Below are 17,240 nucleotides of genomic sequence, written 5' to 3' on the forward strand. Positions count from 1 at the left end.
GACCATCTCCACCAATTTTCAAGCCGCTCAAGGCAAGATATGCAAAGCGAATGCAAATGCATCCATCCATCGAATGCAGGCATCTCATTTTGGCTCAGGCGGGCGATTCCACCGGCAAGTCTGTTTCCCTCTTATTATTATTATTGTGGCTTCATTTTCTTTCTTTTCTCATACACCCGAGTCTCACAATTTCCCACATTCCGCCTTTCTTCCTCCTCCTCCTCCTCTTCCTCTTCTCTCTCTGCTTTCCCCGCCATTGATCTGGTTTTCAAGATCCATCATCCTTTATCCTCTTTATCTCCATCAAGATCGTCGTCCCATTGCCTCTTTTCTCCCGCCTTCACCTATTTCAGCCCCTCCTCTTCCTTCTCGGTTGTCTCTCTTTCTCACTGGCTGGACCATAACTGGGATCTTTCCGGCAAATATCAAGCACCCATCTGATCTGAAATAGTCGCACATCGCATTTCTTATCTGCCTCGAATCTTATACTCAATCTCAATCTCTAATTCTCCGATATTCATCGCCCAACCCAGTCTTCGTCGCCGCCGTCAGGTTTGACCAACCTTTGAATTTAGTCTCTCGCCTCCGGCGTCCACTGCCATATTATCTCACCACTCTCATTTTCGGACACGCCCAAACCATGATCGCCGCCTGTGGTCAAAGTACGGACAAAGTGGTCCGCGTGTCGACGGCTTCACATCATTTGAACATCACAACGCCGGCTTTCTACCTGCAGCAACCCACGACACGCACAGTCATGACGCCCCGTAGTGGGAAACGTCCTCATTGTGATAGCATCGACAGCGACTCGCCTGCGCCGAGCAAGAAGTACAAGCAAGCCACCTCTTTCACTTCCGATACTTCTTCGACATCGACAACGTCGACTGCTGGCTCCATCGACTTGGATTATCCTTCAATACAAACACCACTCAGCATTGACACTCTCATGCCGGCCTTCAAGAGCGTGCAGTACGACCGTCCCACCTACCGCTCAGTATCACCACAGCCGCCATCACCCAGATCGCATTGAAGCTCACCTCATTAAAGGTGCTACGAAAGAAACGGCCTCGCATTTTGTTTTGATAACATTGGATACCACTTTGCATCCCTCGGCATAAGCTGAGGGCACTCTTTTCGGCATCAAGGCCAAGAATGATTCCCTTTTTGTCTTTTTACGCGGAACACGAAAAACACCGAGCCTGGACCTCGGTTACCAATACTTGACTTGTCTAATTCTCGGCGTTATACACATAGAGCGGAGGATTTAAAGAGTCACGGTAGACTTTGGTACATATTACATTGGTAGTTAGACGATTGGAATAATGGTTTGGGGGACATGTAGGGCTCAGAAGTCCAGTATTAACGGCAGATGTTGATCAGTTAGTACCTAGGTAATTCATAAATACGCAGCAGCCCCCCCCCCATTGTTGATACAGACAAACGCCAGACCCGTCTCGTAATCGTCATAAATCATATCAGTGCATCTTTGTCAGTCAAATCATCTCCCACCACATGACATCCTCTTCCTGGCAGTGCATGCCGATCTCGAAATTCCGCTCCATTGTGGTCATGGAATTTTCCATGACCAGAAGCTCCACACGCGCCATGGCTGCTCCATCTCCTGTCTGTTTGGCCGCCATGTACTCGGCCATGAGCTCGGCGTGCCGGCTCTCGTAGTCCTGGCGGACACGGCGCCTCCGGGCCGCCGGATCGCACGCTGCGCACGTGTCGTTGAGATGTTGAAATTTGACATTGGGAGTGCATGGGCGAGAGTTTGTGGCCATGCCACATGCTGTGGCATAGTTTGAGAATGTATGGCCGCAAGCCATTGTGGTCTTGATCCTTGTGCACATGTCGATTGCAATTGAGTTTAGGAAATGTTCGAGAGGAGGAAATCGCTGATAATTCGGCGCAATTGCGTATAAGCTGTAAGCCAAAGATGGCGGTCAAGAAGTATTAAAGATGAATGTGATTTTTGAGCGCCGTGGACTTGGAGAAGAGAGAATGCTCACGTTGAAAGCATTTCTTTATTTATAAATCTGTCCATGACAGAATATCAACTAAATTCCAAGAATTCTCCAGCCTATGCCTTCTTTTTGATCCTTTCTGCGATCATAGAGATGGGTCCCCTGTCCAAATCGTCTCTGGTGGATGTCGCATGATGATCATGGCACAAAGGCTTCACCGCCATCCTACGCCTCCCAAGTGCGACTAAGAAATCCAACAAAGAACAGGCCTTAAGGTGTTGAGAGCGGCCGGTGCACTGTGTGATACTGAAATAGCTAATCGGATTGCATCCGCGTCAAAGTCAGTTGCCTGTTTGAGGTATTGGGACCTGAATGTACGCTCGTAATCGCTATTATCCTATTCTAATCTACATATGTATCGTGCTATTTTTTCTTTGCTCTTGTATGAGCTGTCTTGTTTTATGAGGGGAGTTTTCTTTGCTACTAGCCCCATCAACACTGCAAACCCAAACGTCGTATATATCGTCCATCATGACTCTTCCGGCTTTGACTCCTGTCGAACCTGAGAGTTGCCGGCCTCTGGCGATGACTCGGTCTTGGGCTTGATGCTCTTCCATTCCACACCAAGAGCGCAAATCAACTGGGCTAGAGTCAATGCCAGACTCACAAAGAATATCCGCGTAATGGCAACATTGTAGGCGTCCTTCACCAGGGGCATGTACTCGGCCGGAACTATCTTGTTTAGTTCTGTAGCGCCCGCATCGACAATTTTCTTGGGCGTGAGGTTGGGTATATCTGATAAATGCTTGGCGAGAAGCCCGTTAAGCACAGTCTGCCCAACGGAGACAAATATGGCACCACCGAGTTGCTGCGCGAAGAAGGTGATCGAGATTCCGATGGGGATATCCTCCTTGGGAAGTGTTGCTTGAACAGCAAGGCCGGAAGTCTGCATTCCAAGGCCCAAACCGAAGCCAACAAGGAATTGATAGGCTATCCAGTGCGATGAACCGGTGTCTGGCTTGAGCGTGGTCAAGAGCCCTTCTCCAATGGCCATGATACAGGGACATATCAGCATAGATGGGACATAGTAGCCAATGCGCTGGGTGAACGCAGCAGAGAGAATACTAGCTACGACAAGGCTTAGCACCAACGGGATCGTATAAATGCCCGAGTCGACGGGTTTGGCGCCCTTGGTAGCCTGGACTAATAATTTGTAAGCGCATGTTATCAACAAGATGAAGACAGAAGATGGGGCTACTTACACCACAAGGGGAGATAGTAAACGACAATCATCATACCACCACCAACAAACAGCATGGTCCATGCACAGGCCAACATGGTCCTCTGAGTGATGACCTTGGCGGGAACAGTTGCGGTCTCGGGCATCTTGATTTGTATGAGAGCAAAAACGAAGGCTGTAAGAGCGAAGAGAACGAAGAGCAGAATTATTCGCCAGTTGCCCCAGGGATAAGTCGAGCCACCCCATTGAAGGGCCAGGATGAGGCAGATCATGGATGGCACAAAGAAGAATGTTCCGAGCGGGTCTAATCGGGTGATATGTTTGAGAATAGGAACAGATTCGTGCCTCTTGGGTGATATGTGGAGGAAGAAGAAGAGGAAGACCGAGGCGACGAGTCCTACAGGGAGATTCATATAGAAACACCATCGCCAAGTGGCATGTTGAGTGAAGGCGCCTCCAAGAAGAGGTCCAACAACGGACGAGATACCAAAAACCATGCCAAACATAGCTATAAATGTGTAAGCCGTTGCTCGTCTATCCGTAGAGGGGAGAGTTGTATACTTACACTGAAACATTGGCCGCTTATGAAGAGGAATCATAGGAACAATGGACATCATCGACCCGGTCATGATGCCTGCTGAGCCAATGCCAGCAATAGCTCTTCCGATAATGAAAGCAACAGAATTGGGAGCGGCACCACAAATAGCAGAGCCAATCTCGAACAGCAAGATACAGACAAGGAATGTCGTCCTCAAAGGGTAGAATCGATAGATACGACCAAAAATGAGCTGAAAGGCAGCTGTTGTGAGCATGTATGCAGAACCATACCATCCTATGTCGCCCAGACTCTGGAAGTCGTTTGTGATTTGAGGAATGGCAGTTGCAATGATTGTGCGGTCGAGAGCGACGAGAAACATGGCAGCAAAGACGGAGAGGATTATAAGCCAGAACTTGAGTGTCTTTGGTTTGTAGTTCTCCTGAGCTTCTTTGTCGAAAGCTGGGCCCTTGGGGTTCGACTCATCTTCCTTGGGGTCATTTGCTGACTCTTGCTGGTTGCCTTGAGGTGATTGAGGCTTCTCATCTTGTGATGATGTTTTGTTGCTAGGCTCGAATAGAATTTGTGGTTCGGCTGATGAGAGTGAGTTGAATGATTTGCGATCCGGAGCATGAGATTCGGTCTTGTCATGGGGAGACATGGTTGAAGCTGAAGCTGTTCAGTTAGAGAGGCAGGGGGCTTATAAGATGTGATATTATACGGCTTATTAGTATTAGTATATCTGTAGACGTTGGAAAACACTGGAATCTGGTGCTGCTGAGCAAGACGAGGCTTGTTGAACAGGACAATTTGCTAGATATATATCTACACTACAAGTAATCATCGGGCAGACTCAAAACCGAGCCATGCCGCAAGTTGAAACTAGCGGCAGGACCTAGAAGAGATTTACACACAGGAAATGCGCGTGCTCGGTCAATACTCATCCTAACAGAGACAATTGCGAAAATTGACCCGAGAGAAGTGGTTTGACGTAGAATAAGGGTCCCGAAGGTGAAGGGGTCACTTATAGGTCGGATCCGGAGACCACAAAGCTATACTCGATTGGGAAATCAAAGTCGCGAAGGTGCCAAGAGTGTCCCCTCCCTCGGGACCGACGGACATAAACTCATCATGAGCAACACTCGAGCTTGACAACTCTCGGCCATTTTCTTGTCTACTGCCCGAGGAGAGCCTCCCAATGGTACTTCGTCTCTTCTTCATTTCGCCCTTGGATTGCACGTCTTGACCCGCCCTTGATTGTATCTGATCCGCTCAACCTCATCTTCTACACCCATTAACACGCAAAGAGCGAGGGGACCAATCAGTTCAACCCTCCTTACGATATCAACCAGTCTGTCATAAAAAGAGCACGGCCGCCAAGCAAAATTCAAGCTCCCGCTCCCGTAATCTCGGGCCCGAAGATCGCAAACACGCCATAATTATCCATCCAACACATCGCAACGTTCGTCTCCTCTTCTGCAGATCTGTCCTGTCACTGGCCACAAGCAGATGGATGGATGCGTTTGCAGGTCCCTGACTCTGATCCCTACTTACCCACAAGCTACTTTACTGTAGATAGGCAAGTATCTTACTGTAGGGCTGAGAATTTTGACAAGTCTAGTCAGCCAGTCCCTACAGCTGAAAGAGACCTGCAGCTCAGGGAACCCATGAGAGTCTCTCAAATCTGAACAAAAACGCCTCTTTCCGGGGCATACCCCCGCTCTTCATTCGCCGCCACGTCAACACCCAATAACGCGTGGCTGTTGCTGTGTCTTATTGTCTCAGCTCACACTCGCCCGGGCCCGAAACCCCCTTTGCCGTCGCCTCTACCCCTTGCCCGGTCCCGTGCAGATCCGGGATACGTTACCCACTCCGTCGGGGTCAGACCATCCGGCGATTCGGTCCTCTGACACCGTTACTGACTGGCCATGCCCTACCCAAATGGGATTCCCGGTGTCCCCGGATCGGCCCCGCAGCAGCAGCAGCAGCAGTCTCAAGTACAGCAACCTCAGGATCCTTCAGCCATCAAATTAACTCGAGGGACCAGCTGTGTGCTTTGTCAACAGCGTAAGGTCCGCTGTGACAAGAACAAGCCGTGTGCCAACTGTGTAAAGGCCAAGGTTGAATGTCGTGTTATTCCACCCCAGCCTCCTCGACGCCGGAAGAAGCGTCTCCAGGAGAAGGACCTGATCGATCGGCTTAAAAAGTACGAAACCCTTCTCGCGGAGCATGGTGTCAAAGTTGAGGCCATCGGGCATGAATTAAGACCTGATGGGCCCCCCGGTGAAGATGTCGAGGAACTTGAGAACGATTTTGAAGGCCTTAAGACAACCCCTGAAGCTAGTTCATCCCCTGCACCGTCCAATTCAGAACAACGGTATGCATCCTGCAGACAAAGCATGTCGACGCCCATCGAAGTACTTATGCTCACATGATTATAGGACTGGCGGCGGGGCGTGGTTTTCTTATCACAAGGAGGTAGGCTGAGTTACCCTCTCACTCACTGCAACCGTCTAATATTCAACGTAGTTTCGAGCCAGTGAACACATGCTGCAAGATTCCTCTGATGATGAACCTGAAGTAGGCTCAAGTATCCATCGTGCTTTTGATCGAATGTTTGACACAGATGGATTTCCTTTCATCGTTGGAGCTGCCCCAGTCCCTATCGCGAATCTTCATCCTTCCACAATACACATCTTTCAGCTCTGGCAAATATATATCGACAACATTAATCCCCTGCTCAAGATAACACATGTCCCTACAGTTCAAGCACAGATCATAGAGGCGAGCTCTGATCTCGAAAATGCCCCAAAGAACATCGAGGCTCTCATGTTCTCCATGTACCTCATGGCGATCACATCGCTTGAGGATGCAGACGTTTACAAAAGGTTCAACGAGACCAAAAAGGAGCTCCTGGCAAGATACCATACTGGTACGCAGCATGCACTGACGAAAGCCGGGTTTATGAGGGTCAATGATCCTATTCTCTTGCAGGCGTATATTCTTTACCTCGTAAGTTTGACCTGAGAATTCTTTTGTGAATGCTGTCGCTTAACTTTTCCTTAGTTTGCTGTTCGATGGTTTGTTGACCCTCGTCAAGTATTCTGCCTCATTGGTTTAGCTGTCCGCATTGCCCAGCGGATGGGACTTCACCGCGATCCAGCCCAGTTTGGGCTGCCGCCATTTGAGGTTGAGCAGCGTCGCCGACTGTGGTGGACCCTTGTGGGATACGATCGACGGCTAGGAGAGATGGCCGGATCAACAGTCACTGCCCTCTCGACTGGGGGTGACTGCAAGATTCCCATGAACGTCAACGACTCGGATCTACATGTTGACGGTAAAGAGCTACCCACACCACACTCTGGACCAACCGAGATGCTCTTTTCTCTTACGAGAGTCGAGCTCGCTATGGCGGTTTCGAGCGATAGTAATCGCGACAGCTACAAAATGAACAACACAGATAAGAGTCCTGCTGGGACACCTGCTTCCAAGAACCAAGCTACCATCCGCCTTGCTGGTCAAGACGGCCCTGCCTATACGCTCGACGGTTTCTGTGCACACATAGAAGGCACTTACCTGAGCCAATGCGACCCTAAGATCCCCCTGCATTTCTTTACCCTTACCATGACTCGTCAAGCTATGTGCAAGATGCGAATCATTAGCTTCCTTGTTCGAATGCATAGCAATGACGACAACCTGCCCCTTAAAGACGTTGAACGCGACAGCCTCTTCTTGCAAGCCACGCAAATGATCGAATACGACAACGTGGTCCAGTCGTCCGAGTCCCTCCGGCCCTTCAAATGGTACTCTATGCACCACTTCCCCTTTCCAGCTTACATGTTTCTTGTCCAGGAGTTACGCCACCGCGTCTCTGGCCCAATGGTAGAGCGAGCATGGGATGCCATCGAAAAGAATCATGACCTCCGTGGCCTTCTCAATAACTACCACAATCCTATGCATATGGCTTTTGGTGGCCATTTTATTAAAGCCTGGGATGCGCATGAAGCTGCCTTGGTAGCTGCTGGCAGGCAAGTCCACAGACCAGCTTTCTTGGGACCTTTGCGTGAGCGTGTAGCAGCTCGCCGGCGAGCAAAGCAGGCCAATCGACCTGTTCCAAATCCCCCCCAGCCTCCAGTCGGCATACCACATTCTCAGGTCACGACGCCCTCTTCCACTGGGTTTGCCCCTTCTGTTGGCCACATGACGCCTGGAACTGTACACCATGGCCAACGTGCAAACTCGGGCTCCGTTGCATCCAGCGACGAGCCTGGTGAGATGGACTGGACTTATATGATGTCTGGTTACAACGACACTTCAAGCTTTACCCCCATGGGCGGATTTGGCAGCTTCAGTGGTGGCTTTGGAGGGGGTATGCCTGGTATGCCTGGTATGCCACCGGGGATGGGAGGTATGGGGCGCCCTCCGACTGGTAATCCTCCAGGTGGTCGTATGTATGGTGGGAATTAGGGCACCATGAGCGGTAATGTGACACGATATACGAGCGCCATTGTTCCTCTGTTTATTCGCTTTGGTCCTTCCAAATGGAATGCTTTATCTTGGACGTTGTTTACATGATAGTATTTGAGTATGATACAGTATACCAGTATCTAACATTCTATTTCCCCTGTGTTTCTTTTCCTTGGCAACTGCCTCACATACAGCTCACAATCCTAGCTCGAACTAGAATACGTGAATGACCCCCAGCACCATAATCACAAGAACTGTTTGTTCATGCTGCCATTTGTGCCGGACCCAAGACGGCCTCACATCAACCTATCTCCGACCCTTGGATAATGCAGTGTTCTAGTCAAGATTTCTAAGCTAAACAACTTAGTGGGCATAGCTGAGGACCACAGATCGGAAGCGCACCCAACTTATTCAAAAGGTGGCGTTTACTCATAGAAGCCCGCCAATGTTTGCTTACTAGCATAGATAATATGCCAAGATCAGCCTCAAATATCACTCACTGCAGAACAGTGGAGGCGTTGCCTGTCCCATCTTCACCTCAGAGCCAAGCCGATAGCTGTGCTAAACTGCGTGTGGAGTAGAGCTGAGAATATGATGTAGCGTTTCAGTTTGTCATGTAGTCGTTTCCCAATCACCAAGGCCAGATAGGTTAGCAGTCAGAGTACTGAGGTGTCACGCATTCCAAGTGGGGATAAAAGCATTGTGCAAGCTGGCAGTTTTGAGTCAGTCTGTGTCGGATGTCCGTTCGTAAGGGAGAAATTCTGCAGGGTGGCCATTTTGCTAAAGATTCTTCAGTGCCCTATTAAAGCGGCTTCTGGGCCCAGCAATCAATCCAGTCGAGTTGTGCGTGAATGCGAGTGTTGTTGAAGGTTTCGAATACGCTGTGCCCAAGCTCATATGCCTCTTCTTCTGTGACTCCCATGATGTCCGGACGGCCAAGCATTGCCGTGACCCATTCCTCGAGGATGTTTTGGGTGAAAATTCCCATTTCTCTCATTTTTGCTTCCTGGTGCCACCGGCCAACAGGGGTGTATGAATGGCGTTCATTGACATTGATGAATCCAACGTCACGCAGCGCTTCAACAATCTGGAACGGAAAGCGTAGATTCCAACCATATATCGTGGTGAAAGGGCCCTCAACAAGGCGGTAGAACTGGTTCATAGGATGATCGTCTCCGGCAGTACCGTCAACGGAGAAGACGAAGGGAACAATTTCGTGGATTTCAATCCAAGCACCAGGTTTCAGTTTTCTAGCAGCATTGAATGAGCTGGGGATACGACAAGTTGATTCCGGCACAACTTACTCAAAAGCCCTTTCCAATAGCTGTCTCGGTTTTCGCAGAGTCTGTAACAAGGCTCTGACATGAATTAAATCTGCATCTTCATATATCCTTGTCCATGGACGATTTTCATCCTCGAGATCTTCTACTCGAAACTCAACGTTGGGCGGCGTCCAATGTGGTTGGATGGGTGAAAGATCACATCCTATAACCCGTGCGCTGGGAAAGTTTTCGGCGACTAAGGTAGGCTCATTGTCAGCCTGAGAGTATTGCAATTGAGACGGAAAAACTGACCATCTTGTGCCCACATGCCAACACCTGTACCAAGATCAACAATCTTTTGCGGGTTGTCCCCGATAGGGGCCAGAAATAGCTTTCCGTCGAGGAGATAATCTAGGTACAGCTTATGTTTCAGGCCCTCGCGGACCTGCTCAGCATCGTCGTTTGGTAGGCCATAACGACCACAGAGAAAGCCTTGATATCGCCTAACAGATTAGCATTCATCGACGGGGTGTAACAAGAATCAACAACACACCTTCCATGTTCGTAGGAGTAAAGTTCCCTGGTATTAACTGAAGTAAATTCGGAGGTTGCTATTGAATCCCCATAGTCTGACGTTGGGTCCTCTTCTGGGTCTCTGTGGTCCATCGCTATGGAACCTCTGCTTCAAGTCCCCCTTGAAGGATCGTGCTCGAGAAGAGACAAGTTAAGTGGGAAGGAAATAGTATTTGATGTGAATACATGAGCTCGGCAGAAAAGCAGTAGGTAGGTACTGTGGCAGGAAGCTAAAAGAAGGGCAGAATGATAGGACAGGCCTTGGTGGGTCAAGCATACATACATATGCCGGTGACAGATACCCAGACCTAGGTTGTCCCGATGGTAGGGCACGTATGTCGCAGGGGAAGCCTGTTCATAGGCAGGGGAGGCTAACACTGGGAGAATGATATGTGACAGGGACGGTCGAGAGAAGCAAGCACGCACGTCAATACCAGGTATCGACCAAACCAGCCTGTATGATAGGGCCTCGTTGAACGAAAAGTTGCACAGAGCGAGTGACAAGAGTAACAAGACCCAGCAACCCGGACTGTGTGGAGGGGACTAACCGAGTGAATGGTCCCAGCTAGCCAATACGATGAGAGAACGGCCAAGGAGGATTTCCAGAAGAACGGAATGGAGGGTCGGCGGTGCAGGGAGACCCAGAATCCCAGACAACCGGTAAGCTCGTAGCAGACAAGACAGACGGTCGGTGCGGGATAGGCTCTTGGGTTAAGCGGTATGGCCCCGAGCCGTCGGGACAAACCGAAACTCTTTTGAGAAGAGTTCACACTGATCGGCGGCCGTAATGCGACCCCAGTTGTGACGTGGTCGAACGAGCGAGCGAGCAAGCGGATGAGTCCAATGTAATAACAAGGCAGCTAATAAAGCTGAGACAACAGGTACAAAATGGCAACCGTTCTTGACTGTGATAGAGGAACGCCGACAAGAGACAGTGCTATGGTTAAGGATAGAAGGTTTTCGTGTGAAGATTTGGAGAAATTCAAGTCGTATTGATCGCGTCTCGTCTCGTCTCGTCCGTCAACTTTAGTTGCCCTATGTTCCAATTTGACGGATATATGAGTTATACCTTGTTGGCTTTGAAGCTGATGAAACTTGGGTGGGAATGTGGCCGGTCTAATACAACGATAGATCATGCCACGCTCTCGACCATTCCGCTTCTGAGAGCCATTAATTCACGCAGTTGGAGCAGAAGAGTGAGGCGAATAAAAGGCGAGACCTTTCCGTCACCGATTCTGGCCCGAAGGTGTTGTGCTCTACCAAAGGTAAGAAAGATACCGTGCCAGGTGGCTCCCAATAAAACCGGGATTCAAATGAGGGTTGATAAAAATAACCAGCCACACTACCGGGTATAGCGGCCAATAAGTGATCTGAATTTTATGTCACTTTTCTTTTTCTTAGAGCTTCAAATCCCAATTTTTTTGGTACCCACTTGCGTGCCTACCTAGGTAGGTAGTTGAGTAACGGCAATAACAGTACCGTACGTATGTACGCATTCTGCATAACTTGGTGCAATCACTGCAATAATGCCATCCCATCCAATCCCACAGTGGGCCAGTCTCCATTTGTGTCCTGCCCACTGTCACTTCGGAGCGGAGGATGTTGGGGTCGTCCACTCCTCTCCGTCACGGCAAGGGAATGCTCCGTGAATGCATTGTGTCCTTGTGTAGTAATGCAGAACTGCCGTACTTGACCAGATCATTGAACTATTTCTGTTAAGTAACGCGGAAAAGGGAATGTCCACTTCCGCTGAAACCATGGTCAAGGATTAGGTGCTCGAGATAGATGCAGTAAGATATTTCAGTACAAGTGATGCATGCATCCATGGATACCTAGGTAGTCGAGGTGGTAGGTAGGTTATACGGAATAGAGAGCCAAGAGACATCCAAAAATCTCTGTCGAGATAATAACAAATATGGCGCTGGGTGTCCCTACAGCCTTAGGTCGAAAATGCAGTACGAACCACAAGTCATAGAGCCTCGGTTTCGAATTATAGGTAAGTACTACCTAGGTAAGGTAGGTAGTAGGTAGGGAAGAGTTGAGTGCTGTGCCGTCTGAAGGGCTAGGAGCTTCGGATAACCCATCAAGATATCCGAACTGACTTGACCAGGGGGCGCCTGACGATATTTCTGTTTCGCACAAGTTTAAATATATTGAGAGATCTCAAAAATTGGAAGCGTAATCGAAGATGAGTAACTGGAGAGATAGTGAAGTGATATGAATAGGTACCCTTGTAGGTGACCACTATACATACCTACCTAGGTACCTTAGTATCTCTTACACAAGCATGAAGGCACGGATAACGTAAACCAAGCACGGTCAGAATACTTTGGCTTTTCGTGCATAGATATTTGTATTCATGCCCAGGCAAGCAAAGGTTGGTGATACGAGGACTGACTGAGCAGTGCGAGCTCAGCTCAAAGAGTAAGTCGAATTCTTTTCCATTTCGATTACTTACTACCTAGGTAGGTATCCAATTCTATATGCAAATCTTGAGGACCTAGGTACCTAGGCATGGGACGATCTTGTCTTCTATAAATGGAAGGAGGGGCAAGCCACTTCCATTCCGCTACGGAGTACAGAGTATGCTGGGCCAATTTACACGCTCGGGACAGGGAAAGCGCGTCATTCAACCGCCCAAGCCAGGCCAAGCCCAGCCGAGTCGCGTCGCCAAAAACACGTCGGACCAAATTGATTTTCAACGTCTGAGCAACCAAGACCAAGAGCCACTGTAGCACAACCAGCAGGCATAACGAGAGATAACGCCGTCTGTACTTCTACGCTTCGAGCATCTTCATTTCTCATTCCGATAATTGTAACCTATTTATTTTATTTTAAAGGCCCTCACTGTATCATTGTTTATTTCCCTTCTCGACTTTTTCTCGTCTACTTTACGCGATCGTCGCGTCCCAATCCCCCCCCTTGACGATACAACGCCGTTTGCCGTTATACAACTCTCACTCACCCTCATGAAACTTGTGGCATATAGACTTGGCGAACGAACCGCTTCCTTACTATCGTCGACATGTATCTCCCGCGGCAGTTGATCTCTAAACTCTATGTCCACCTCCAACAAACAAGACACCCGCTCTCCCCACCAGTACTTATTCTCGTCGCTCTCGAACCCGATGCTCTCTGTGCTTGCAGGATCCTAACCCGGCTACTGAAACATGACTATATTCCCCACAAAATACAGCCTGTTGCTGGTTATACAGATCTTGAGAAGGCTGGCCGCGAATTGGTCGTGCCCATGATGGAGTCTCAGGGAGGTGGTGGTGGTGTCGTCGTATGCCTTGGTGTTGGGGGTATGGTTGATCTGGGGCCACTCCTTGGCCTTGAGCCTGAAGGTGACGACCAGCCATACAGTGGTGTCGAGGTCTGGGTTATGGACGCTCATCGGCCATGGAACCTGGGAAACGTCTTTGGCGGGTTTCCCCTAGACCCCGAAACGGAGGTCTCATCGTCTTATCAGTCGAGGTGCCCTACTGGTGTCAATGGTGGCATGATTGAGTCAGCATTTAAACCTGGTAAGGGTGGCATTATTGTCTTTGATGACGGTGATATTGTCGACGATATGCAAACTGAGCGCAATGCATATCTCGAATTGATGGAGATGCCCGAAATCGACGACGATGGTGAGGACTTGGGAGACACCGACGATGAGGACGACGACGAAAATCCAAACGATATCACCCAAGAGCCTATTCGTGCAGGTCAGAAGCGAAAAAGCTGGTCAGATGCAGAGGACGAAAGCGACGATGATAGGCCTCACCAACGGCGAAGGAGTAACTCTGTATGTCGACTTGAACGAATTACAATTGGGCTTACTGACATTTCCTTGCAGTCTAGCCCTATCGCTGAATCACCTCGACGCCCACAGCAAAGAGGGCTTGTATCAATGCGACAGCCCGATCTTGGTCTGTCAAGCGATGCTATCGAGCCTCCCTCCGGAGCACAGCTACCTGTAGGGCCGTCACTCCGCGCACAAAGGAGACAGCTCCTGCGGTTAAGACAAAAGCACGAGGCAATTCTCCACCAATATTACAAAGTTGGATCTTCTTTCTCGGAACCGTTATCATCGATGATGTATTCGCTTGCCTCTGATCTTGGTAGAGCAGACAATGACCTTCTATGGCTATCTATAGTTGGAGTCACATCTATGGAACTCTACGGTCGTTCATCGGCGGGTATTGCCGCGCCTGTCAGACAGAGTGATAAGAGCCGCCCAACAGGTTGGTTGGGCGCTCGAGGTGCTAGAATACGTCAAGAGTTCCGTGATGAAGTCAGGCGGCTGAACCCTCCGGAACTTGCGAATGGGCGTGTTGCTGCAGAAAATACAGGCGTGATTCCTACTACAGCGAGGAACCCTGAAGACACCGGAATTCGGCTGTCCCCTGAGCCCAGATTTTTGTTGATCAGGCACTGGAGCCTCTACGACAGTATGCTACACTCGCCATATCTCTTTTCTCGCCTCAAGACTTGGAGCGAAGCAGGAATCAAGCGACTTCACAAGTTACTTGCAAAGATGGGGGTCAGCCTGGCACAGTGCAAGCAGAGCTATACTCACATGGACATGATGCTGAAACGTGAGTTAAGGGCAAAGCTCTTAAAATACGGCTCACTTTACAACCTTGACGAGATGGTACCGTCCGTTGATACAGATGGTAAAGACCGTGCTGGCGCGAAGGACGGGTGGGGATTTGTCCGAAGTTGGGGATGGCGAGCAACGCTGAGTGCCCAGGATGTGGGAGTTGTTATCGGTGCGCTACTAGAAGTTGGAAAGCATGTTCAGAATCCAGATCCCGCCGTAATAGCAAGCCAAGCTGGTCGAGACGCAGAAGAGGAGGCCGAGTTTGCAGCCCAGGGCGAAGAATGGATTGAGCGGTTCTGGGAGGCATATGACGCGCTTGAAAAGTAAGTTCAATCCGTTGAAGACCTATTCTCGTCGCTGACTTGGACAATAGTATCGACGCGCTGAAGGCCGGTCTTCCTACTGCTCAGTTCCTCCATCGCGCCATCTACCGGACGGGAACATCTCTTATCAACAAAAAGCAAATCAAGCATCTTCGTGCATTTCGCATGTGTGTGGTCAAGGAGGGCCCTGATGTTTCATTGTTCACCCACCCTGCAGCGTTGACCAAATTATCACTCTGGATAGGCGAAGCCCTTACTGAACAAGAGAGGGAAACGCATGGCAAGCTATCACATGGTGGTCGCGGCACACCCCTTGTCGTCGCAAGTCTGAACGAGAAAAGAGGCGTATATGTCGTCGTAGGCACTGGCGGCGGCGGTGGTCCCGATACCACACTGCTTGACAGAGAAGCCGCCAAGAAACGGAAAGCCGAGAGGGAAGAAAAGCTCAAGAAGAAAGAAGAGTCACGTCTAGCGAAGCAGAAAATACGAGAGGATAAGCGTGCAGCCCGACGAGACGCGGGTGACGATGACGATGAACTGGAAACGGAATCAGAGGACTCGGATAGCTCAGACTCTGACGCGTCAGATGACGAGGATGTCGAGCATGAGAAAGGCTACGGCCTCAACAAGTTTGGCATCGCGTTTCAAGAGGTAGTGGCAGAAACTAACACGCGGGTCCGAATCGACAGTTTTGAGCATTGCGTGGTAGAGGTGAAGAAGGAGGATCTCGGTGGTTTTCTCGAGAGCTTGAGCATGAAGGTTGTTGTTGGCTGAAGAGCAGAAGAGCACGGCCTAGTTTGGTGGTTGCTCAGGACCTATCTAATGATTGTACACGTGGGAGTCGTCCTGGTAGATGCAAGCGGACGAGATGATTAAAGCAGTTTCCGAATTGGATATGTTCCAAACTGGCAGAGGGATAGGAGTCAGGCGGCATCATGATTTTGGACAGGAAGCATGCATGGATGGAACTATGGTTACGATACCTCTAAGCAAGACTTCTCTTGGGTGTAAATTGAGCACTTATTTAGCACTGGAAATATGTTTTCACTCTACGGAGTACAATTAGATCTTGTGAACAGACACGATCCAATGATAATAGTTGATATGTGAGGCCTCTTGAGGCATTACTTGCAGGGGCTGTATGTCATCCTAAGCTTTTCCTTGGAGGCAAGGTGAAGGAGTGTTTATTTAGTCGAGGTGGGCGCAGCAAAAGCTTAATGACGATAAAGTGGTTTGGTGCCGACTTGGCGCAGATTCTTGCCCCTGTGAGTTGTGACACATGAGCGCTAATTGTGTGTTATGGAATTACAACTGTTTTGCTTAAAGTCAGTGTGTATCGGTGGATGCTTGGGTATTAATTAGTCCGTAGCTAAAGATAGACCATCTTTTTCAAGTGTCACGAGCGCTATCAGAACTCCAAGTATACCACTGGTCCAGTTGTTCTAGAACCAAAACATCAAGACATATTAGTCTCTAAGTAAATCGATCAGAGGCTTATATCCTCGGACTCTATTAGGCCCAAAAATTGAACTCGATCACGGCAAAAGAATCCACGCGGATCAGAATGATAACCCAGAACAGGCTAGGCAGGATAGCACAGCCACAATGTTGTGCTGGGTTATTGGTTGCATGCGTGGATAACCTGGTCGCCACGCTTCGAGAAATCGAAAAAGACACAGCCTCTTTGATATTTCTGGTAGCCAAGTCGTTGCTACAGTAGGCAGCTGGTCTTGTAGACAAACAAGCCCAGGTCTCTTGAGAACCAGTATCAGCGTCAGTATTCTGAATAACTTTGGTCGCTCAGTCTATTGTATGAGTACCTAGGCAAAGCAGAGTGTTCTGGAAATCTCGGATCATCATATTCACGGACAGAGTCGGATTCGTCATTAAATACCTACCTACCTACCTTAGAAGCGAAGGGGAAAAAACCAGATTTCCAATGGGTCGAGACTGCATTCAGAGCGCGCTTTCGCTTACCAATTGGATGGATAGTATCACAGACCCGACCACTTGGAGTACGGCGGGGTTTTGGGCTGGGCTGCTATCCAGAGACCCCGCCCCCACTAACTCGTCCCCTAATTACGGAGGCCACAAGTGCCTAATACTGCACTGAGACCCCTATGATGCCCTGGAGGGTGTGCTGGGCGGCGATTTTATTCCAGCGGAGTTGTTGCCATGTTGGATCGCCTTTAGGTAACCCCGTCGGACTGGACTGTCTGTCTCCCGCCTGACCCTCATCATCTTCCTTCCTTCCTTCCTTCTTTGCCCTGCCTTGCTTGCTT

The 17,240-nt window shown here is 49.5% G+C and overlaps 6 protein-coding genes across 6 annotated transcripts; 3 read left to right on the forward strand and 3 right to left on the reverse strand.

Annotated features, from left to right (window-relative positions):
- Positions 1 to 640: 640 nt before the first annotated feature.
- On the forward strand, positions 641 to 1,030 carry FMAN_02915 (uncharacterized protein; the record flags this gene model as incomplete). Its single annotated transcript, XM_041831666.1, has 1 exon — positions 641 to 1,030. One exon carries the CDS (start codon positions 641 to 643, stop codon positions 1,028 to 1,030), a length of 390 nt encoding a protein of 129 aa, XP_041682206.1.
- Positions 1,031 to 1,493: 463 nt separating this feature from the next.
- Positions 1,494 to 1,829, reverse strand: FMAN_02916 (uncharacterized protein; the record flags this gene model as incomplete). Its single annotated transcript, XM_041831667.1, has 1 exon — positions 1,494 to 1,829. The coding sequence occupies one exon, from the start codon at positions 1,827 to 1,829 to the stop codon at positions 1,494 to 1,496; it is 336 nt and encodes a 111-aa protein (XP_041682207.1).
- Positions 1,830 to 2,496: 667 nt separating this feature from the next.
- On the reverse strand, positions 2,497 to 4,403 carry FMAN_02917 (putative aflatoxin efflux pump AFLT; the record flags this gene model as incomplete). Its single annotated transcript, XM_041831668.1, has 3 exons — positions 2,497 to 3,170; positions 3,230 to 3,715; positions 3,773 to 4,403. 3 exons carry the CDS (start codon positions 4,401 to 4,403, stop codon positions 2,497 to 2,499), a joined length of 1,791 nt encoding a protein of 596 aa, XP_041682208.1.
- Positions 4,404 to 5,670: 1,267 nt separating this feature from the next.
- On the forward strand, positions 5,671 to 8,209 carry FMAN_02918 (uncharacterized protein; the record flags this gene model as incomplete). The annotated part of the gene is made up of 4 exons (XM_041831669.1): positions 5,671 to 6,119; positions 6,184 to 6,220; positions 6,272 to 6,754; positions 6,809 to 8,209. The coding sequence occupies 4 exons, from the start codon at positions 5,671 to 5,673 to the stop codon at positions 8,207 to 8,209; spliced, it is 2,370 nt and encodes a 789-aa protein (XP_041682209.1).
- Positions 8,210 to 9,011: 802 nt separating this feature from the next.
- On the reverse strand, positions 9,012 to 10,137 carry FMAN_02919 (uncharacterized protein; the record flags this gene model as incomplete). Its single annotated transcript, XM_041831670.1, has 4 exons — positions 9,012 to 9,459; positions 9,514 to 9,727; positions 9,784 to 9,963; positions 10,023 to 10,137. 4 exons carry the CDS (start codon positions 10,135 to 10,137, stop codon positions 9,012 to 9,014), a joined length of 957 nt encoding a protein of 318 aa, XP_041682210.1.
- A 2,932-nt stretch (positions 10,138 to 13,069) lies between these two features.
- On the forward strand, positions 13,070 to 15,732 carry FMAN_02920 (uncharacterized protein; the record flags this gene model as incomplete). The annotated part of the gene is made up of 3 exons (XM_041831671.1): positions 13,070 to 13,837; positions 13,889 to 14,958; positions 15,009 to 15,732. The coding sequence occupies 3 exons, from the start codon at positions 13,070 to 13,072 to the stop codon at positions 15,730 to 15,732; spliced, it is 2,562 nt and encodes an 853-aa protein (XP_041682211.1).
- Between the last annotated feature and the right edge of the window lie 1,508 nt (positions 15,733 to 17,240).

This window comes from Fusarium mangiferae (genome assembly GCF_900044065.1).
Source record: "Fusarium mangiferae strain MRC7560 genome assembly, contig: FMAN_scaffold006, whole genome shotgun sequence".
Lineage (NCBI taxonomy): Eukaryota > Fungi > Ascomycota > Sordariomycetes > Hypocreales > Nectriaceae > Fusarium > Fusarium mangiferae.